The 21,947-nt window shown below is 51.7% G+C and overlaps 1 protein-coding gene across 1 annotated transcript; it reads right to left on the reverse strand.

The window, feature by feature from the left end:
- Positions 1 to 265: 265 nt before the first annotated feature.
- On the reverse strand, positions 266 to 20,946 carry SCAMP2 (secretory carrier membrane protein 2). The gene is made up of 9 exons (XM_006182045.3): positions 20,768 to 20,946; positions 10,346 to 10,414; positions 9,802 to 9,900; positions 7,770 to 7,887; positions 7,115 to 7,243; positions 6,288 to 6,447; positions 5,127 to 5,228; positions 2,035 to 2,152; positions 266 to 1,823 (listed from the first exon to the last, which is right to left on the reverse strand). The coding sequence occupies exons 1-9, from the start codon at positions 20,822 to 20,824 to the stop codon at positions 1,689 to 1,691; spliced, it is 987 nt and encodes a 328-aa protein (XP_006182107.2). The 5' UTR covers positions 20,825 to 20,946; the 3' UTR covers positions 266 to 1,688.
- Between the last annotated feature and the right edge of the window lie 1,001 nt (positions 20,947 to 21,947).

Below are 21,947 nucleotides of genomic sequence, written 5' to 3' on the forward strand. Positions count from 1 at the left end.
GAGATTTAAAGCCCTCCTCCCCAGAGACCAGTATCGCTGAAAATGGAAATACTGGGACAAAAAAGTACCATGGAAGAGGCCAACCAGTCTCAGGAAGGGTCTCGCCCCCAGGTGTGAGAGGCTTGACCTGTCACAGACCAGCCAGGGAGTAAACTGGCCAGATGCAGCATCTTCATTGTTCCCTCTTGCCTATGGCTGGAGTACCTCAGCCCCTACCCCATGGGCCAATCCCATCCTCCCAAGTTCAGCAGACATTAGGGCCAAGTTTGTCTGAAAATGTTTTTATTTAAGGACAAAAATTGAGATATAACATATACATTTGTACATGGAGAAAAAAATACCAGAAAGGAGTTTACAAAACCTTGGTCACTGCCATTATCATTCAGTGGCTTTGGGGCAGTGTGGGCCTCTGGGTAGGCCCCATGCCCCAGGGGCCTGAGGTTGGCCAGCTTTTTGAGAAGGCTCCTCAGCCCAAACACCCACTGCTACTGTCTCTAGAGGACAGGTTACAGGTTTTAACCATGAACTCCTAGGCACCCAACACAGTGACGCAGGTCCTGGCAAATCTCCAGGACTAGTGCAAGGTGACCTAGACTCTACTTGGAGTATGGGGGAACCCTAGAGGATTAATCTGGAACTCTCAGAAAGATGGCTCATCAGTCCAGCCTGAAGGATACAATTCTAGACTGATCCCCCTGTCCTCCCTAACAGTCATACAGGCTAGATATTGCTGACGGGGGGGCAGGATGGGGGGAGTAGAGTCTGAGGCCAGGGTAAAGGGCAGCTGTCCCTCAGGAAGAGAGGAAATCAAAACAAACAGGGCCACACAAACCACACCAGGTCAGACCCACCCTCCTAAAAAAACTGGTCAAGACAACTTCAGTTCGGTGTCCTCTATCCATCCCCATTCCCAAAATCCAACCGACCCCATTGCACATTCAGTAAATCTGAAGAGGGAAGGGTTCCAAGGGGGGCCCCAGAGGGCACAAGGTACTGCCCACACCAGGACAGTGAAGGGGGCCTCACAAGCTATGAAACTGTGAGAAACACAAGGCAGGAAAGAAGCTGGGGCAACCAGGCCAGAGGCTCTGGAAGCCCAGAGACCACCCTAGAGTAGTCTGGGGGCTAGAGCCTAGACTGCAGCTCAACAAGAAGGGAGCCCTGGGAGGCTACCCCAGCCTGGGCAGGAAGGAAGGGCAGGACTGTGGAAGCCACAGGCTGGGTCTGTCGAGATTCAGGCCAGACCTGCTGGGAGAGGAGTGGAGTCTCAGGACCCCAGCAGAAACAGAAGTCCACCGGGGGGGCCCCAGGTCAGCCGGTGATCCCAAATGTGTGTGTATATTTGTGTGTGTGTGCGTGTGTGTGTGTGTGTGTAGGGAGAACTTCAGTCCCACTGCTTCCAGAGAAACAAAAAAATCCTAACAAACCACCACCAGAGAAGGAAAGACAGCTTTGGTTTTTTTTTTTTTTTTTTTTCCTTTTCTATTGTGTAAAAAAGTCCCTGTCCCTCCCTCCCCTTTCCTCAGGTGGGAGGGAGAGCTGGTTGCTGAGGAAGGAGGAAGAGCCATGGGCAAGACCCTCCCCAGGTCTGTGCTGGGCATAACCACTGCTTAAGGCACCCACGGAAAGTGCAGCTCAGAAGGCAGGCAAGAGAAAATGCTGGGGCAGAGGGAGGAGAGTCAGGAGGACTAATTCCCCTGGAAGGCTCCTCGGGCAGCAGACGAGGCGGCGCTGCGGAAGGTCCTGTTGCTGAAGATGCCCTGGGAAAACTCCTCTTGGGCCTGCTGGAAGCTGGCCCCTGTCCGGCGGTACAGGGAGTGCACCTGAGGAAAGAGACTGTGGTGAGAAAAGCCCGCGCTGTGGGCCACCAGGAAGCCCACCCTGCTGGCCTCCCCTCCGAGCCTTGGAGGAAGCCACTGGACCTTTGGCGATCCAGGAGGCCCAACTGCTGTAGAGATGAAATCCCCACGGTGAAGGCAGGACAGAGGTGCCTGCTTCCTTGGGTGTGCTGCTGGCCCAGCGCCCACCACTCACCCGCTTCAGGAGGAAGAGTGAGAGCACGGCACAGAGGGTGAAGAAGCCAGCCACCACCATCATGATGATCGACACAGCCAGGTCTTGGGTCAGTGTAGACAGGGCTGCGATCCAACCACTGCAAAGGGAGGAGGCGGCTGAGAGGGCACAGTGGGAATGGGCTCCAGAGCTACCCGTGAGGGGCTCTTCTCCAAGAGGCCACTGTGTGCTGAACCCCACCCAGGCACCTCCCTGCAGCACAGAGCCTTGTGGGCCAGAACCCTTGGCCACACAGACCAGGCCTCTGTGAAGGCCGTCAGGCCCCACACTGCCCATGGGGAATCTTCGGGCCATGTGTGGTCAGGGAGGAAGGAGATGCCTGCTACCCTTACAGTCAGGCGTAGCACTCAGTAGGGAGGGCCTTTTCCTGCTGCTTTGGGGGTTAGGGGTACGGGGGAAGCCTGGCTGCTCACTCCTGAGGGCCTGGAGAGGAGGACCACTGCCTTCATCCTCTCACCTCAGCTCCTCCCACTGGGGCCCAGGGACAGCACCTCTGCCTCTCGTCAGTCCTGTCTCCTTCCTGAGCCCCACTGTCCTCATCTACAGAAGGGGATAGCCTCACACTCTCTGATTTAAAAACTTACTACAAAGCTACAGCAATCAAAACACTGCAGTGCTGGCATCAGGATAGACACACAGATCAACAGAATAGAACTGGGAGTCCAGAAACAAACCTATGTATTTATCATCAACTGAGTTTTGACAAGTGTGTCAAGACCACTGAATGGGGAAGGAATGGCCTCTTCAACAAATGGTGCAGGGACAACTGGATATCCACATGCAAAACAATGATGTTGGACCCTACTTCAAACACATACAAAAATTAACCCAAACCTAATAATCAGACCTAAAACTATAAAACTCTTAGAAGAAAACAGAGATAATTCTTGATGACCTCAGATTTAGTGATGGTCCTTAGATATGACAACAGAAGCACAACAATACAAGAAAAAGATGACCTGGATTTCATCAAAATTAAAAACCTCTGTAAATCAAAGGATACTATCAAGTGTGAAAAACAACACACAGGAAAAAAATTTATAAATCACATAGCAGATAAAAAGCTACTATCCTGAATATATAAAGAACTCAACAAAAAGACAACCCGATTAACTTAATTAGCAAAGGATCTGAATAGACATTTCTCCAAAGAAAATATACAAATGGCCAAATAAGCACATAAAAGATGGCCAACATCATTAATCATTCAGGAAAGATCAATCAAAACCACAATGAGATACCACACTTCTGGACGGCTATAACAGAAGAAAGGAGAGTTGGTGAGGATGTGGAGAAACTAGAACCCTCATACTTTGCTGCTGGAAATGTAAAGTGGTCCAGCCACTGTGGGAAAGTTTGGCAGTTCCTCAATAAATTACACATAGAATTACTGTGTGACTCAGCCATTCCACCCCAGGATACATACCCAAAAGAACTGAAAACAGGTACTCAAAAACTTGTACACCAATGTGCATAGCAGCACTATTCACAATAGCAAAAAGGTGGAAAGCCAAATGTCTAACAACTGATGAGTGGGTAAAAATAATGCAGTATCTCCCAAAACAATGGAATATTATTCAGCCATAAAATGGAATGAAGTACTAACATGTGCTACAACATGAACCCTGAAAACAACATGCTAAGTGAATGCAGCCAGGCACGAAAAGCCATATATTGTATGATTCCATTTCAATGGAATGTCCAGAACAGGTAAATCCAGAGACAGACAGCAGTTTAAATGGTTGCCAGGGGCTCAGGGAATGAGGGAAAAGGAGTGAGTGCTTAGTGGGTATGGAGTTTTGTTTTGTTTTTTCACCTTACAGGATTTTATTAGGAAAGGAAAAAATGGAAAGTAATGAATTTTGGTTCCAACTGAATGGAGTTTCTTTACGAAGTGATAGAAATGTCCTAGAACTAGGTAAGTGGTGGTGTTTGCATAACACTGTGAATGGACTAAATGCCACTGAATTTTATACTTTAAAATGGTTTAAGTGGTAAACAAAATGATTAATTTTATGTGTATTTTACATCAGTAGCAGAAAGGGAAGAGGGATTATATCTAGCCAATCGTGGCTGTTCTGAGGGGAGATGAGAAAGGCACTGGGAGGCTGGAGGCGACAGAGATCATCCCAGCAGACACAGGCAGGGCAGCGGGGGCGGAGCCCAGGCCGGAACACAAGCCTCCTGACTCCCAGACCAGGGAGCAAACAGCAGTATTAATCACCGCCTTTTATGAGGATCTCACTTAGGGTAATGAGTAATGAAACTGGGTCACCAGTCAAAGAGAAAAGGGGCCAGATTAGAAACAGCAAGAGAAGAAAGGGGGGGTGGGGATGGAGGGCAGCGTGCACTTGCTCCGAGTGTGAGGTGAGTCACCCTCCCTGCAGCTCTGGACTCGCTAGTGTCACTGGAGGGAGGGGACCAAAATAGTGCAGGCCTTCCAGCCTCAGGCTTCCAGCCAAGGCCAGCCTGACCTTTCTGTAATGTTCCCTATGCACTGGAGCAGAAAGGAAAACATCAGCCATCAGCTTTTCTTTCTGAGACTAATTCTGAGCTGAGGACTGCAGCCGCCAGGACACTGATGCCAGCTGTGTGCTCAAGGAGAGCAGCCAGGAGGAGCCGAATCCTGAAGGGCGAGGGCTCCATCTCCTGAGGTTACACGGCCTCTGGAAAAAGTCACAGCTCAGACTCTGCAAAGGCCAGGACATCTGTCAGCAGCCTCCCAAACCCCAGGGCTTATCTGGGGCCTGTGGAAGTAGCACCAGCCTCTAGGAGGGCATGGCAGGAGCAGAGGAGGAGGAGGCCATCCAGTGCAGGACACAGCCCTGGGAGCCTATGGATTCATGCCAAGCTCACCCACACACCCGAGAACGTGGCGAGCAAGGCAAGACAGTAAGTGGCAACTGATGAAGAAGTGGATGGGGGCGTGAAGGCAGACCCGAGCTGACCCACCCACCCCTCTCCCTGCCATGGTGGAAAACAGGTCATCTGTGGGGGCTTCCTGGGAGCAGGGAAACAGGGCGCAACTCCCTCTGTGCTGCCCCAGGTCTTACCTGTCCCCCAGGTTAGGGATGCCGACCAACTGGATGATGTAGATCCCTATTTGACAAAAAAATACAAAAAAGAACACGAAGAAGCTGAAAGAGTTGTCGGACCTGTAGAGAGAGGGGGAAACAATAAGTCACAAGAGGGCTTGGGGCTCACCCTCCGCCTTCCTCACTCACCACGACACCTACCCCACCAGGAGCCAGGGCGCAGGACTGTGGGAGGAGAGCAGGCCAGTGGGCCAGCCACACTGCCCACAAGGACGCACACTCACCACCATCATCAAAAAGGGCTTGCCTTCCACTGCCTTCCAATTTAAGGGGTCAATACTTAACCCCCTCCTCAAAGAGCTAATAAAGTTGCTCACAAAGGACCATGTAAAGAGCCTAACAGTCCACCTCCTGGAGTACTTATTTGCATAACAGGCAAGAAAATCTAAACCAAAGGTATAAATCTTTAATAATAAAACTGGAGGCCTGGGTGGAAAAAAAAGGTATTTGGGGAGTAGGGAACACCAGACAAGACCGGTGTTTTGAGTACCTTCATCTCAGTGTCCTGGGGGCCAGAATACAGTGAGGGTGCAGGTTTTGCCTGCTAAATGCAGGGGAGGGTTCAGCTGCTGCCTCGCCCCCTCTACCAGGGAACTGCCAGGCTCCTGTCCTGAAAGCATCAACTATGAGGCACGATTCCAAATGCCCTAGGGGTCTGTGAGGTGGACCTATTAATGCCCACAGTATCTAGTCTATGTCAACCAGTCAAATACTGGTACTTAGCCATGCTCAGGAGTAATGGGGAGGTGGAGGGAGAAGCAGAAATGAGCATGGACAGGTGACCCATTGAGAGCTTCTCTAACTCTATCAGACTGACTATCAGAGAAGTCTGACTTCTATCAAAGAAGCACAGCCTCTTCCCCATGACTAAAATCCCACTGTATCAGACAGACTGGGAACAGAGGAAGGCAAGTAAGCCTCCTGTGCCTCATCCAAGGACACGGCCCAAAGCAGACCTCAGGTACAGCAACCGAGGAAAGCAGCCCTGGTCCCTGTGCTCTCACCATGGGTGGGACTGGGAAAGTCACTTTCCCCACCACTCTATTCTGATCCATGAGCCCTCAGCCCGCAACCAGGGATGCCAGCCACACACTCACCCCTTGCCCAAGCCCCACTCACCTAAAAGCCTTATAGATGGGTCGGTACCAACAAAGGAAGGCACAGGGGGTGAAGATCACAAACCACAGGATCGAGAGGCCGAAGTCTACTCCCTTGGTGGTGTCAATTAAGAACCAGGCCAGGCAGGCAAGCAGGTTCAGAAACAGAGTCACTGAATGCACTGGGGAAGGAGAGGGGAGAGAGAGGTGGGCTTGTGCCACAGTGGCTGAAGGGCTCCCCGACAAGGCAAACGACTCCCCAGAGAGGAAACGAGGTCCACGCTGTGGGGGCAGCTGCAGAGATACTAGAGGACCTCGGTCTGTACCTGGGCAGGGTTGGCTCCCAAATCCTGGTTTTCCAAGACCTTAAAACCAGGGACCAAACCAAGTTCCTAAGAGGTGATGGGACAGTCCAGGTATCTGAGGGGCAGTGGTGGAGGGCGGGGATGCAGCCCCAAGGACTGATCCTTGGGGAATGAAGCTTTTCTCTCAGAAACTCTTCTCCCTGCCCTGGATGGGCCACAGCAGAGCTACAGGGAGCCTTTTATCCTCGTTCCCAGGAGCCCAGGGGCCTGTGGGGAGGAAAGGCTTTCACTGAATGAGGGCTTTTAGTGCAGTGAGCTCCGCAGGACTCAGAAGCCTCCAGCTAGTCCCACCCTACCTGACCTGTGGCCTGGACTGGCCCTTTTGGGGGAGGTTCCAAGGACAGGCAGCAGACTTCGGAAAGCAAATTATGTGGGCAGAAGGTAGCACCCACCCCAGCCCAGCACTGAGGAAGGCTGGAGCCTGCCGGGGAGGAGCGGCCGGAGGATTTCACCTGGCGCTCGGAGGGGCAGGAGCAGGACTCACACATCCAGAGATAGTAGAGCATCTTGCATATCCGCTGGTAGTCGGCAGGGATCTCAGCGGAGAAATCCTGATAGAAGCAGGGCTTGACAGGGCACCACGTGGGCAGGGGCGGCCAGTTGTTCTCCCTCACTGTGTGGGAAGAGGCGAGGAGGTGAGCCCGGCCTCAGCAGCGTGGTGCAGCACACACAACGCCCTGTTCGCGGGCCAAACCAGGGCTCCCAGAGGGGCATCAGCAAGCGGGGCTTGGGATCAATGGATGTGGAGTGGGATGGGAAAAGGGTGTTGGGACACAAACACCCAGAAGCTCACTCTAAGATAATGGACCTCAAGTTCACTGGGAAATACAGAGCTCAATGCCCTAACTGATTACTCTTATTAACAACCAGCCCATAAGCACAGGGTTCATGATCATGAGTAAGGAATCCTAGGACCAATGCCCTCACTCTATCAAAGAAAGCTCGAGCTGGGAAGGAGTGCAGAAACAATCTACATCCATTAGCAATACCCTGCAAGTCTCCTAACATCCACCTTACTGCTCTTCCCAGGACCAACGCCATTCTAAGATGAACTCGGCAAGGGCTCAGCAAAGCTCCGAGGCTGCCCCAGGAACAAGCGGGCCCGGGAACTCCGAGTCAGGCACGGCCACCTCGCTTACCATGTAAGTTGGCCACCGTGTTCTGCAGCTCCCGCTCCTTGCGTTCCAGTTCAGCTGCTTTCCTGTCCAGTTCTTCCTGCTGCCGGAGCAGGCTTGCCTGGGCTGCAGAGGCTACAGCCTGGAGGGAACAGGTGTCGGGGGGCAGCCAGACACGACAGACAGACAGACAGACAGTGTCAGCTTGAACAGAAGGCAGAAGGGCCTTGCCCATGCAGGGAGAGCCCAGAGGCAGTCCCAGCCCCAGAGTGTCTTGGGTACCTGAGACCACCATAGAGAGGCCAAGGTGACCAGCCCCCTACCATACACCATCTCCTGCCCCTGAGCCACTACCAGGGCTCTCCTCTCCCCTCATCCTTGAGCTTGAGATAGAAGAGAACTATCCCTCATATTGGAGCCAGGCAAAGTTCAGTTAAAGTGACCTTTGGGGTAACGGCAAAGGGAAAAAGGTCTCACAAGAGACTAACCTATAGCCAGACACCCAGAGACCCAAGCCTCATTTGAAGACCGTGGCGGGGTGTACATGTGTGTGAATGGGAAATGGTGCGCACCTGCTAGCAATGAGAGGGGATGGGAGATACTTGAGCCTTGTGTACCCAGAGCCTCGGGGGTCTATGTGTAAGCACCTCCCCAACCCGCCCAACCCCAGAAGCTGCGCAGGGCTCCACCTGAACTGTGACCGGCTGCACCCCGGGACAGCCCCTTAGGCTTGGCCCTGCTTGGCCTGGCTCTCACAGCGTGCAGAATCCAAGCTTTATTCCCTCTCCAAGCAGAGTGGGGTCTCTGAGTAAGGCAGCTAGGAGACTACATGTGAGGCTGAAGGAGCCTGGGCCTGGGCCTGGTGCTCCAGCCCAGGGCTCTGGTCCCCGCTAGGTGCTTCAGCTGTTGGGGCCTGGTTCCTTAAGTCTACAATCCTCTTTAGGATGTAGGTATCCCAGGATGATAAGCCAGGCATATGTGTACATACATATGTACACACACACGCTCTCTCTCTCCAAAAGGCGTTTTCCAAAGAGCTAAGTCTGCCTTCAGAAGGTAAACTTCAGGCAGTGGGTACAGAAGCAGGACCAGAACTGACCACACTGGACCACGCTGAGGGTCGAGCCTCCTCTCCCAAAGCCTGCGACTTTAGTTGAGCAGGACCAGGTCCCTTACAGCCTACCACCCAGCCGAACAGGGAAGTCACCCCTGCCTCTAAGGCCTGCCTCACCTCCACAGGGTTCTAGGGCCAGGGTGAAGCCCAGGGGCCCAGGCAGGGGCAGCACGTTCAGAGCAAGTCGAGTCAGAGGCAGGAGCAGCCTGGGGCCCACTAGATCCACAGCCCAGCTGAGCAGGTCCAGGCGCCCTGCCCTCACTACTGCTCATCTACACTTTGCCTACCTTAGGAAGCTTTCGCATGTAGCTGTCTCTGAGAATACTATCTCCTCCTAGCAGCATCTGCCTCTCTGAGAGCTTGCCCTCTGCCAGGAGTCTGGTAGGCGGGAACCTGCTGGCCTGTCTAAGCAGGAGCTGCAACATACAACTCCACTGTGGCTCATGCTCACCGGGGGCAGCAAGGTGCATGGGGGAGGGCAGTGAGGCGTGGAGGGGAGGGTCGGGCACAAAGCAGACAAGACTCACAGTATTTGCTGAAGGGACAAAGGAAAACAGGAAGGTGGACAGGAATAAATGAGGTTAAAACAAAAAAGAGAGGGAGAGATTCTGGGCCCTGAGTAAGAGAGAATCCTACCAAAGGCCCAAGAAGGAACTGGAATGGCACAACAGGGACAGATGCTCTCTAGGCCACCAAGGACCCTGGCTTGGTGAGCAGAGCTTATTTTGGGTGGTGGTAGTGGGGTGGGGGTGAGGATATAGGTTGGCAGAGCAGACCCTCCATGTGCAAGTGACCAACACCAAGGAGATGATCAGGAGGGCCCCTGAAGCGGAGCCAGAGGTTAAAGCCCTGTGCCCACCCGTCAATCTCAGGACTCAGCTACTGGTCTGGGTGCGTCCCTTTCTGGAAAGAAGAGGCCAAAGGGATCTCCGTCAACAGTACCTGGGGGGTTGGCTGAGTTGGCTCCACTGAGGGCTGGAGGACTGCTGGCTGCGAGGGCCCGGGGAGCTGTGTGACAGGAACCGTTGTCACTGCATTTGTCTGCATGGGGCAGATCAGAGGAGGGAGGTAAGTGGGCCTCTACCAGTTGGCAGGTGGGGACAAGCCCTCAGGGGGTGAGTGATGTGCCTCTGCCTATGAGGGGCACTCCCTCTGGGCCTGCCCTGGGCCTCCCTCTGCAGCTTCTCAGCCAACAAGCCCCAGGCTCTGGGCAATGTGATGCCTAACCCAGAGCCCTGGCCTTGCTGCATCCAGAGCTCCCCAGTACTGCCCCGCCCTCTTCTGGGAGGTGCCCAGATCACGGATCCCAAGGAGAGCGTGGGTGACTTTCTCATCCCTACCCCTACCCCCTGAGTTCACATTTGGACTGTCCCTGGGAGGACTGCAGCTTCTCACATCTGTCTCTGTCACTGCCAAGGCTCCTTACCCACAGATGCCAGCACCACCCAGAGGACCTGAGCCTCAGAAAGAGGGCATGCTCACCAACCTCTGAGAAGGGGTTGAATTCAGCCAGGCCTCCCTGCGGGGCATTAGTCAGCTGGGTCACAGAGGGGTCCTGAGAAGGTAGAAAAGAGCCATTAGACACTGGGGAAAAAGGAGAACCCAAGTGAGGGGAGGGACCTCACTGCAGTCTCTTCTCCCTTTCTGGAAAGGAGAGGTTCAGCACAGATGACTTCCCAGAAGAGACCCAGAGCAAGCTTTACACTCTGAGGCCTGGGAAGAGAGACTACACATGTTCCTGTTCGTGCCCTTTACAAAATCAAAATGGTTTTTTGTGTTTATCTCTAGTGAGGGTTTTTTGTGGGGAGGGGTTGCTGAGGAGGGAAGTAAGAGGAGTGGTAGATTTACTTTTCACTTTATAACCTCTCTGTACTCGTTTTTATTATTATTATTATTTTACAGAAAGTATTATTCATCTTATTTTTTAAAGGACAGTTTAAGGTTCTGGAACAAAAACACGCTGCTGGCTGCCAGTGCTGACTTTATTAAATCATGCACACTTGCTAGGAATACAGATATGAAGGACTCAGATGAAAAGCCAAGAAAATGTTTTTGGGGTTTTTTTTCTCCTGAATTCTCTTTAAAAAGAAAAATGCAAAAATGTCCTCAGAATACAGACTTTTCCCAAGTTTTCAATCTTCTCTTTCCCATCTGATCGCTGCCAAGGCCAACCCTTCCGGCCCAGGGCCTCGCAGGGCTCCCTGCCATCCTCTCCACCCCAGCAGCCTCCGAGCTGTCTTCATCCCGCTCCTCCCCCAACAGAGCTCCTGTACACCAGGCCCCGCCCCCACACAAAACAGGTTTGGGGCTCAGGTCCAACCCAACAGTGACGCCTGGGGCTTGGGAGAAACAGCTGCCACCACGGTCTGCCAAGGCCCCTGTTTATTATGGGCCTGCATCCCCCAGCCCCCGGTCCCTCACTACTCTTCCAGAGGCCCCGGTCCTTCCTGCCCAGCTTCCCCCCAGCCTCCACAGACTGGATTCTTAAACACAATGTTAACCTTTGACAGACCTCAGAGAACAACCCCCTCAACTTTCAGACGTGGAACATGGACAGTCGCTGTGGTGCAGTACTTATCTCAGTCTTGAAATGGGAGCTAGCATCCCTATTCTGAACACTTATCGAGCCGAGGGTCAGTGTTGAATGTCACTTTTTCACACATACTGTCATCTTCCCACCGAGGCCACCAGTGCCTGGAGAGGAGACTGTGTCCGAATAGCCCCAGGGCCTAGCCCAGAGCTGGCACACAGCCCCATCTCACTTCCTGTCTCTGGATGGACTCGTCCTCTGCACCCCAGTCTCCTCTGCAAGGAGGCCATGTGGCTACGTCCTTTCTGCTGGACACCATCCTGGCCTGGTGGCTTCTGCAACTTGGACAAAGGGACAAGGTAAGGCTTAGGAGGCCACCGGAAGTTGGAGGACCCAGCCTTGAGGTTATCTGTTGGCTGAACGAGTAGTAGATTTCTCCCAGAATTATGGGGACTGGCTTCCTGCAAGAAAGGTTTATGGCTTTGTATCTGTTCCCGTTTCAGACTTAGCAGACGGCAAGCACAGCAGAGCAAGTGAGCTGAGTCACTGAAATTAGATCCACTGTCCAAGGAACTGGTTACCTGAGTCTGTCACTATAGGACAAGGACAGAGGGGAGGCTCTAGTAGCAGTTTTGGGTCATGGCATACACGCGTGACCCAGATGCACACGTTTAACAGGCAACCTCCAGATCCCTGAAGAGATGTCATTTCCTTTACCAGGGTCAGCCAGAAGAAGATTCTGGGGGGTGCGGGGACTGACTACTGTGCCCATATTGATCCCTCCTTCTTTTTCACGAATCTTAAAGACTTGGCCCTGGACCCCTCACCTGGCTCACCGTAAACAAATCCTGTCTCCACTAGCAGACTGTAAACTGCAGCCAGGAGCTTCTGTATCTAGTCCATACTTCTGGCTCCCTAGGGCTTGGTGAAGGGCCTGCTGCAAGCAGAAGCTCAGGTAATGTCTGGGGATAAAGCTGCATGCTGTAGGCCCTCCTCCACTTTCTCTGGCAGGTACTGGCCAAATGCTAGGACACAGAGAAGGGGAGAGCCACCTGCTTCATGGCAGCGGCCCCGGGCCCAGGAGCACCTTGCTTGGGAAAAGGAGCCTGGAACACTCTGGGAGACATGAGTACTTTCCATCTGAGGAGACCAAAGCTCTTTCTGAAAGGTGTCCATGGCTTCAAGAGAAGCGGAGGCCCGGTGTGAGAAGGAGGGAGGCGGAGGGGCTGAGAAGGGAGCTGGTGTTTACTGGGTGTCTACTATGTGCCAGGCTTACCACAGTGATGTGACTGAAATTCTAGTCACCCCAGAACTGGCCACTTTGTCAAGCCATCAGAAAAGAAGGTTCTACCAGCCCCTCTCAACCTGGTTCCCAGCGAGAATTAAGCCCCACTGCAATGACTTGACTTCTGTGCATCCAGGACAGTCCTGGTTATGTTCCATCCTTGGGAGAACGGAGAAAGCAGTCGCTCCAATCAGCTTCTGTGTCTATGGCTCAGCTGAGGAGCTCTGGCTGAGAAAAGCTACAACTCACCTCCTCCTTCAACCTCATGACCACCCTGTGAGGGAGGACTACTTAGCTGGCAGATGAACAAAGCCCCAGCTCAGAGAGAAGTGGCTCATCCAAGACCTCAGGGGTAGTAGCTGAGGCTGATTCTGAAGTCAGTCTGTCTCCAAAGACACGAGTGGCAAACCTGAGTGGGCAGTGCGTCCCCAAAGCCTAGCACAGGGGGCTGACCCACGGAAGGTGCCCAGCCAGGGTGGGGTTGGATGGATGAACCCCGCTCCCGAGGGAGGCTGACAAGGGCACCATGAGTGACCGGGACAGCTGCTTCTGCTCGGTTCCTTATTCCTGGACTTCAGAGCAGTCCTCTTGGCAAACACCCTTGGGAGGACACATGCAGAGAGCCTTGTAAGGACCACACTGACCGGCCTGAATGAGGACCCTCAGCTTTTACTCCAAGCCACAAATAAGAAGTCAACAGCAGCAATCTTCTCCACTCACAGAGCATGAGCTGACTCGTAAGTGCGTCAAGCAGTTATTTAAAAGCACAGGCAGAGCTAAGTTTTACCTCCAAAAAAGCAACCTGATACCCCTTTGGTGGCCAAAGGATGCAGACTGGCCAATGCCCTTCACTGAACTTGTAACAAATAAAAAGCTCCTGAATGCAGTTCTTTTCATTCAGCGAACAGTCACAGTGTGAGGGACACACCAGGGGAACAGGGCACAGCTCCTGCCCTTCTGGAGACTGCGATCTGGAAGCTGAGACGCGTGCCCAAAGCACCCGAGTGAAGACAGGAGGGCAGGGGAGGGAAGGGGGGCCTGCGCCGCGCGGGCTCAGAGGAAGGAAGCTTCCAAGATGAGGGGAGCAAGGGGAGCAAAGGCCAGGCAGGAAGCTCTGGGGTGGGGAACTCCCGCGGAGCTTGGCTGTGAGGGACCTGAGAGAAAGAACACAGGCACAGGTAGGCTGGAGCTCTGCCGGAAAAGCCCTGAAAAACACACTTGTTTTCACTGGTTTGGCAACCCCTCCCCGTGCGTCCCCGAGGTCCTGGCCTGCTCGAGCACACTGTGGCTCTTCCTTGCTCTCCCACCCCGCACTCCACCCAGGCTCCTGATGAGGGCTTTCTTTCAGGCTCCAAATAAGCACGTTAAATAAATACCTCATGGACTAAAACACTCGGCCATTTGCTCTGGGAGGCAGAGTCACCAATACTTTGGAACCTCTGTGACATCCCATTTGCTTTGGCGACAGACTGTGTGTCACAGAACAAGAAAGGGCAGTCATCCCCAGACTGGCTGGCTGGGTCCCAGGTGCACAAAGAGCCGCAGTTAACCTTGGTACTCGCTGACCCACAGACTGAGCATCCATACAAAGGAAATAAGACAAAATGTGTAAAAACCTGTATCTGTGAATGTATTCGTTGCACCAGAACATCTGCAATTGTATTTACAACTAGAGAAAAAAATCTGTATCTGCAAATGTATTCATTGCACTAATACATCTCCAACTGTATTTACAATTGGAGAAAAAAGCAGGAAAATGACTTAAATGTCCAGAGACAGTGAGAACAAGTACATCTGGGTGCACATCCCCTCGGTGGCCTAAACAGCCACTAAAAATCACAGCTATGAACACAGGGCAGCAACACAGAAAAGGCTTTGTTATATGAATATCAAATGATGATTCTGTCAAAAGTACTCATATAAAAAAGAGACTGACAGGAAAACACATCAAAATGACAATTGCAAAAGACTAGTAGAAATGGATGAGTTATTTTGTTTTCCAAATTTTCTATAACGTGACTATGTTATGCTTACGTTAAACACATATGTACACACTTACTTAAAAAAAAAAAGAGAGCGAGCCTGAGAACCCACCAAATGAGCAAGGTGCCCCTTGGGGCCTCCCTCCCTGCCACAGCGGTGATGTACGGAACCGCCCAGAAAGTAAATCTAACAGGTGGCCTGGCATCGAGGCCCTCGACAACCTGGCACCAGTGCTCCTCTCGGCACAGCCTGTTCTCAGTGGAACGAAGCCTCCTGCCATCTCCTTCCATCTCTGTCTGTCTACTCCCTACACAAACCATTCCATACCAAGCACAAGGCGAAAGAGCCTTGGCTCCTGCCCTCAGGAAGCAAAGAGCACAGAGAACAAAACAGAAGCCAGGGCAAGAAGTGACAGCACGTGTTCAGAGCTATAACAAGGGCGGGGCAAGTGCAGGGGCTCGAAGAAGAGGGAGGCGGGGGAGCAGTCTGGAGAGTCAGGGAAGGCTTCATGGAGGTGGCATCTGAGTTGGATCTTGAGGGATGAAAGAAATTTAGAAAGCACTAAAGAGGGAAAGAAGAACAGTATTTGCAAAGACACAGCATCTTTATTTTTTTTTAAACACCTTTATTGTGGTATAGCTCCTGTACAATAAACTATACGTATTTCAAATGTACAGGTTGATGAATTTTGACAGATGCAGACCCCAGTGAAACCACTACTACAATCAAGACAGCTAACATTTCTACCACTCCCTAAGAGGTGCAGTTTTCAAATTCCCAATTTATCCCTTCCCACCCGCTTTACCCTCTGGTAACCGTGTGTGTTCTCTATGTCTGTGAGTCTGTTTCTGTTTTGTAGATAAGTTCATTTGAGGACACAGAATCTTTAAAAAGAGCTTGTGTGTGCTCAGGGAGAAGGTTCTGGAGGCCACAGAGTGAAGTGCGTATGGAGAAGAGTCAGGAGCAGCAGGGAACCAGCTTGAAGAAGAGGTCAGGCCAGACTGTAGCAGTTGGGACTTTACCCTACGGGCATCGGGGACAAGCAGAGATTGTGAGCAGGGAGGGCGTGATCAGGTCGGCCAGCAGCAAGGGGAGCACAGTGCGGCGGGAAGACTGGCTGTGACACAAGTGTCCAGGTGGCTGATAGTGAGGACTGAACTACAGGATGACCCTGGGACAGAGAAGAGGGGCGGGACTCCAGAGACCCTTCTCAGGTAGACACCACAGGCTCGGGCACTCTCTGGGTTGGCCGGTGTATGGAGTTACCGCAGGGCAAGAAGGCAGGTGAAGGGAAGGAAAGGAAGGAGTTGAGTGAGTGGGGTTGTGAGCCTGGGGCACTGGCGAACAGTGCCACCACTGAGCAAGACAGGTCATGGGGGAAGAGGAACAGATTCCTCACAATCAGGTGGATGGGAGCGGAGAGAGGATCCGAAGATACTGGACTGGACTGGAGAGACCCATAAAATACACCTGGTTGCAAAGGGTGGAAATATCCGAGTGAGAGCTGGAAACACTGGTTTGAAGCTCAGGAGAAAGGTAAGAGCTAGAGTCTAGATCTGGGGTCACTGGGATGTGGATGCTACTCTGAAGTCACAGAAGTGGAAGAACTTACTCGGAGAGGTACACGGTGAGAACAAAGTCCAGTACAGGCAGGAGGAGGTGAGAGTTACCAGGACAAAGAGGCTGAGGACGGAGAGAATTTTGAGACAGACTGGCCAGGTGAGCATGTGCATCACAAGCAGCAGACAAATCTCGGGCCCACGGCTCCCAAAGAGATCACAGGATCCCAGCGTGAGGAGGTGCCTGGGGCTGTGGGGGTGACAACACAGAGAAGTGACTTTAGGTTCGTGGTGCTCCTTCACCTGAAACACCCTCTCCTGCCATGTGCCAGGCTTTCCGCTCTCAGCCCAGGCCCTTCCTACCCCAGGACTCTGCCCCATTCCTCTTCCGATCCCTCACAGATCCTCCCGGCAAGTTCTGGCTGCCCTCCCTGCACCTAAGCGAGTATTTCTTAGCTCTCCTGCCAGGTCAGAATCTCTTGCAGGCCATGTGCCCATTCACCTTGGCCTCCTGCACAGGCCCTCGGAGCTGCAGCCACTCAGTGATGTGCACGGATGCAACAGCATCTCAAAGAAGCACTGCTGGACTGGGCCGTGCCTTGCTAATGAATGTGCACTTCCCTGAGGAAGTGGCAAGTGCCCCTTGCTTGTCCTGGTTAAACATTACTAGGTCTCTGAACTCAGGATCATCCTAAACCAAGTGGCTCCAAAGAAAAATTAACAGAAGTGTAAGGTCAAAGTTAAACTGTGTCCTCTGGCCAAGCGCTAACACCCAGCCTGGCTCCAGGTGCCAACCATAAAGGCAGTTAAAACTATATGAAACTTGCATTTTCAAATTTCTCGAGACAATGCTCCTGTTTTACAGGAAAGTTCTACCAGGTCCATCCAGTGGTTTTGAGAATTCCCAAAGCTACAGTCAAGCTGGAGCCCACCCTCTCTGGGAAGTAACAAAGCCCTCACTGTCTGAGCAGGGAACTTCATGTAACTCTGTTCACACCCAAATCACATTTCTGCTGCCACTTTCTCCTCCCACAGGGGAGATATGTTTTAAATCCTTGGGAAGCAGCCACACCAATGAGATTATCTTTTAACTGCAAGGAGGCAGCGTGTGAAAGTGATACGGTGTGATCTGGGAACTCACGAGTGCTGAAAGGCTTTCTCTGTTCAGCACCACCAGCTAGCTAGTCCACTCCCCCTCTCTGAGATCAACGCTGGCTGCCTGCAGTAACCTGGCAGAAACGCCAAGTAGGAAAGCAGCCCAGACATTTGCCTGGGTGACCTGCTTCTTAGCGGACTGCTGAAAAATAAAATGGGCAGCACAGTGCCCACCTGTGGCCCTCAATCTCTTCATCACCTGACTGGACTTACTGAGAAACTTTCAGAAACAGACATGCTGGAATCAGCTAAAAGCAGGACCTGCCTACCCAGATGGTACAAAGCAGATGCGCCACAGCTAACAGAGGGATTAGGGAGTGCCGGTGGAGGTTGGGAAATCAGCCACACGTGGCTTGCAGTTTCCTGCTTCCTTCTAGGAGTTTCATAAGACTCTGCTGCACTCTTGTGACAACCTCCCATTCAAAGTCTTACTTTGCAGGAAGTTTTCTAATAATCCCATTGTAACGATCCACAAGGAGGAGGTCACAGAAGCCCACGACCACAGTTTGGGGTGAGGATGGAAGTAGGGTGCGGAGGCATAACGTGTGTAAGGAAGCCAACTTAAAGGTGCACCAGGAGCCTCAGGGGACATTACACGAGTTAGCAGAAAAAGGATTCCATGGTTGAATAAGTTTGAGAAATGCTGGGTCAAGTAAAATTGAGCAAATATCTTTATTGTAGGGTTTCTCAAGAGACTTTTAACAAACTAACAAGCCTGGTCAATCTTCAAGAAAAATAATTCCCAAACTAATTTGACCACAGAACCCTGAGCATCTTTTAGGACTGGTATTACTCAGAAAATATGCTGCTTTAAAGTAAGGTCTTAAAAAGCACAATACAATCTGTATTATTCCAGCCCCACACACTGAACAACAACAAAAAGCTTACCTAATACTAGTTTGTTACTTTCACTCCACCAAAACTCTCATTTTAAGAATGGTGACAGTGGTGATGAAGTTACATTCTTTCCTTACCTGGCCTAAATAACCCCAAGGTGGTTTAAGACTTTGAGCTTCCAAAACCTTTAAAACAGCATTGTCCTGGGAATGGACCCAAGTCTGAGCCCCTTCCTGCTTCGAATTAGCTGGTGACTCTGGCATGTCCCATCCTCACTGGGTTCCTGGTTTCCTCATCTCTAAACTGAAGAGGTTAGAAGACATTTCTGAGGATGCTCCCAGCTCTAATAGTCCACTGTAGACTCTGAACACTAAGTATATTTTCGTAATCACCATGGAGTGAAGGAAAAAAATGAAAAGCTGGCTAGGTGTGACACTCTCTGTGCCTGTCGCCTCTCTACCTGCTCCCTCCTGAGTTCTGTGCCAACACCCTGGGTAAATGAAACTGGGCTCACACCCAGTCACCCAAGGGCTGCACCCTCCCAATGTCCCAGCCCTGGCGGTCAGGGAGGAACACACTACCACCACGAGGAGAGGGAGGGCAGCTCTCCAGGAGGAGCTTGGGGGCCTCACGTCCAACGTTCCCTCTCCTGACACAAGTATGCACCAAGAGGAAAAACCCAGCCCAGGGTAAGGAGGAGAAGAATCGCAGCCAGCCAGCCCTCTTCTTCCCACACAGGATTCCCCACCAGATGTTGCTCTTTACAGGACCACAGCTGCTTCCTGTCCTGCTATATCCTGGGGCTGCCTGATGGACAGAATATCTTGCTTGAATGCAGAAGTTACTTCCACCACAGTTTGCACAATCATTCCTGGGGATGGAGATGTGGTTTAAGACTTTCAAGCTGCTATTAATAGAGGGCAGAATTTAGGCCAGCTATCTTGCCCATTGCTAGCACTGGGGGCAAGCTCCCTGCATCTTTGGATAGCTGACTGCCTCTTACCGGATAGCAGCAGACATTTTACTTCTGATTCTGACAGGACAGGAAAAAAAGGCACACCATCACTCAGCACACACAAAGGCTACTAGATCCTTTCTAAAACTCAAACTCCAGTATCATACAGCATTTTTATAATTAAAGCAAAACAGTTATCTAAAGACACTGGCAGAGAAAAATGCAAATGTTCTTTCTTTACTCAAACAGAGATGACTCCGTTATATAAGAGATAAAGTCCTCCAAACAGTTCTGTCAAGAAGCATTAGGCTACAAGAGGAATGTTAGGAATTCCCTGATGTTACAAAGAACAAGCTACCAAAATTTGCCTTGAGGGCTCCCATTAACCAAGTCACCTTAAGATCAAGAAAGAGGCATAAACTTTTCACTCTAAGACAGCATATAATTATTTCCTTCTGGTCTCCTTTGTGTTTGTTCTGACCCTTGAAGGGATTCAGGGTAGGAAAGCTCATGCTGTGAGTTGCAGGAAGGACCCCTCCAAGGACTTCCCTTACACCTGCAGGAAACTTTGAAATTGCCAATGACCAAAACAAAGTGCAAGCAGGATGAGTTAATGTGCCTGGTGACATCCTGACAAAGCAGAAAGCTCAGGGCTCATAAATCACCAGTCAGCAGAAGCAAGCTTCCCTGGAACTGGTTTTGAGCAGACACAAAAAAGCACAGGAGTTTTGGATCTAACAGGAGTCCCAACCCTTCATCATGGAAAAGAATATCCCTGTGCTCTTAGCTCAAAGGTAGAAAGGCTTTGGCTTTAAGTAGAAAGTCTGTTTCTTCTTCGATCGTTTGTTCAAAACGTCAGACCAGCTCATAGGTCAGCACATCTCAATTACCCTGTCACCACACACAGGTCCACAAGACCAACATTCCTTGTGCTTCAAGACCCTCAGAGGCCCCTCACGTCTCCTCCCTCCCTAACCTGAGCTCTCCCATCTAGCCAAAACCCAGTCCAAACTAGACCCATGGGCCAAGGTGTGGAATTGTTTAGTTTACCAGCCTTCCTCTCCTGACAAATCTTCAGGGGATCTCCTATAAATTACATGTTAACTGGCTGTGTGTGGGGGGGGGGGCTGTCTTGAGATTTTTCTCACATTTTTCCATCCCACTAGAGGCTTCCACTGCTTCATTTTGTTGCTGTCACCCTCTCTCATAAAGGGACTCAAGGCTGGTGTCTCCCCAAGACTGCAGGATGTGGTAGCCACATTCCTCCCCTCAGATGAAGTCGCTTCTCTCCCTGAAGCTGGGGGTGGGGTCTCCCTGATCATGCCTGCTCCAGTCCCCTTCCCTAGCAGTGTCCAGTCTGACGGGCTACTAGTCCCAGGCTACTAGATCGTCCCACCTCTCCCCAAAGTAAGGCGCCCCTCCCCCTCAGCTGTTCCACCTGCAGTTAGTCCCGCCCCCGGACGCTACGATAGGCCAGCCCACAGAGCCCGTTCTCCCATTGGACAGACAGCCCGTCCCTCCTAAGCCACGTCTCCCGGTTCTAGCGAAAGAGGCCCAGGCGGCGGCCTTTGGTATTAGAGACAGCTATAACATGAGGGCTCTACCTGGAAGGGGTTCACGTCCACTGGGTCCGCAAAGGGGTTAGTGTCGAAGGCCGACATGGCGGTCGGGGGCTGACGGGCGAGCTCCGCGAGCGCTTCTGCCTCCGGACACCCAAACCCAGCAGCTATCTTCGCGCAGATCCTCCACTTCCGGGAGCGAGGCAGCCGTTCTGGCGCAGGCGCAATGCCCTCCCCGAGAGGCGTGGTCACGTGACGTCACAGAGAGCCACCTCCCCTTCCTGCAGCCCACTACCGAGAGGTGGGTGGGCGTTCCGTTTCCATCCGCTCCTTCCCTCTCTCCGTGCTTCAGTGGTCGCGCGGGCACCCACTGTTGGGAAGCCAGAGGCGGGGCCGGAGCCGTTCCCAGCTGCCGCTCGGTCAGATGGCTTCCACCTTTGTATTGGGAATCCCCCAAAGTAAACTCCCCAAGTAAACTCCCCATAGTGGAACTGGAAGCTTAACCCCTTTATTTCCTTGGAAGGCAAGTTTGGGAAGTATGCACTGGTCCAGGCAGGGAGCCGAAGTACGAGCCTACGGTGGGAGTGGGGAATGGAGTGCCTGACTGGAGAGCCAGGAAAAGGTTCTGGTTGTAAGCGCCGAGCCGAGAGGCTGTCCCCATCCTAGCTGAGCGCTGCTTCTTTTAGGCCTTGCCTCCTGAGGTCAAGTTTTATCGTTTTAGGGGTAAGGATCCCTGAGCCCAGACAGGTTTAGGGCCTGAGCTAGAATTAACCTGGGCATCAAGCATTTACTAAGTGAATGAGGGAGTTCAGCAATAAGAGCCATCAGCCATGAGGGAGATAGCCGATTCATGCCCCTTATTTCTGGCTTTGTACTTTTCTGCTGCCACTGAATCCAGCCACTGTCATTCCTTACTCTGGACGAGTACAGTAATCAGTCTGTTGTTCATGTTGTAACAAGAGATAATTCAAAGGGCGCAAAATTACTATGGAAGTTTCTGTCTAAAATTCTTCAATTGGGAGGAGGGATAAAGTTTGGGATTAACGTATACGCACTACTATATATAAAACAAATAAACAACAAGGGCGTACTGTATAGCAGAGGGAACAATATTCAATAACTTGTAATTATAATGGAAAAGAATCTGAAAAAGAATGTATATATGAAACAATCACTTTGCTGTACACTTGAAACTAAACCAACATTGTAAATTAACTATACTGAC

Source organism: Camelus ferus, chromosome 27 (genome assembly GCF_009834535.1).
Source record: "Camelus ferus isolate YT-003-E chromosome 27, BCGSAC_Cfer_1.0, whole genome shotgun sequence".
NCBI classification, from domain to species: Eukaryota; Metazoa; Chordata; class Mammalia; order Artiodactyla; family Camelidae; genus Camelus; species Camelus ferus.

What these genes read in the sequence shown, in the direction of transcription:
- SCAMP2 (XM_006182045.3), bottom strand. Translation starts at nt 20,824, where the DNA reads ATGTCGGCCTTCGACACTAACCCCTTTGCGGACCCAGTGGACGTGAAC. An exon ending in CACGGTGGCCAACTTACATG is followed by an intron (nt 7,244 to 7,769) that starts GTAAGCGAGGTG and finishes CTTCCCACACAG; the next exon opens with TGAGGGAGAACAACTGGCCG. An exon ending in GCTCTACTATCTCTGGATGT is followed by an intron (nt 6,448 to 7,114) that starts GTGAGTCCTGCT and finishes CTCCTTCCCCAG; the next exon opens with TGCATTCAGTGACTCTGTTT.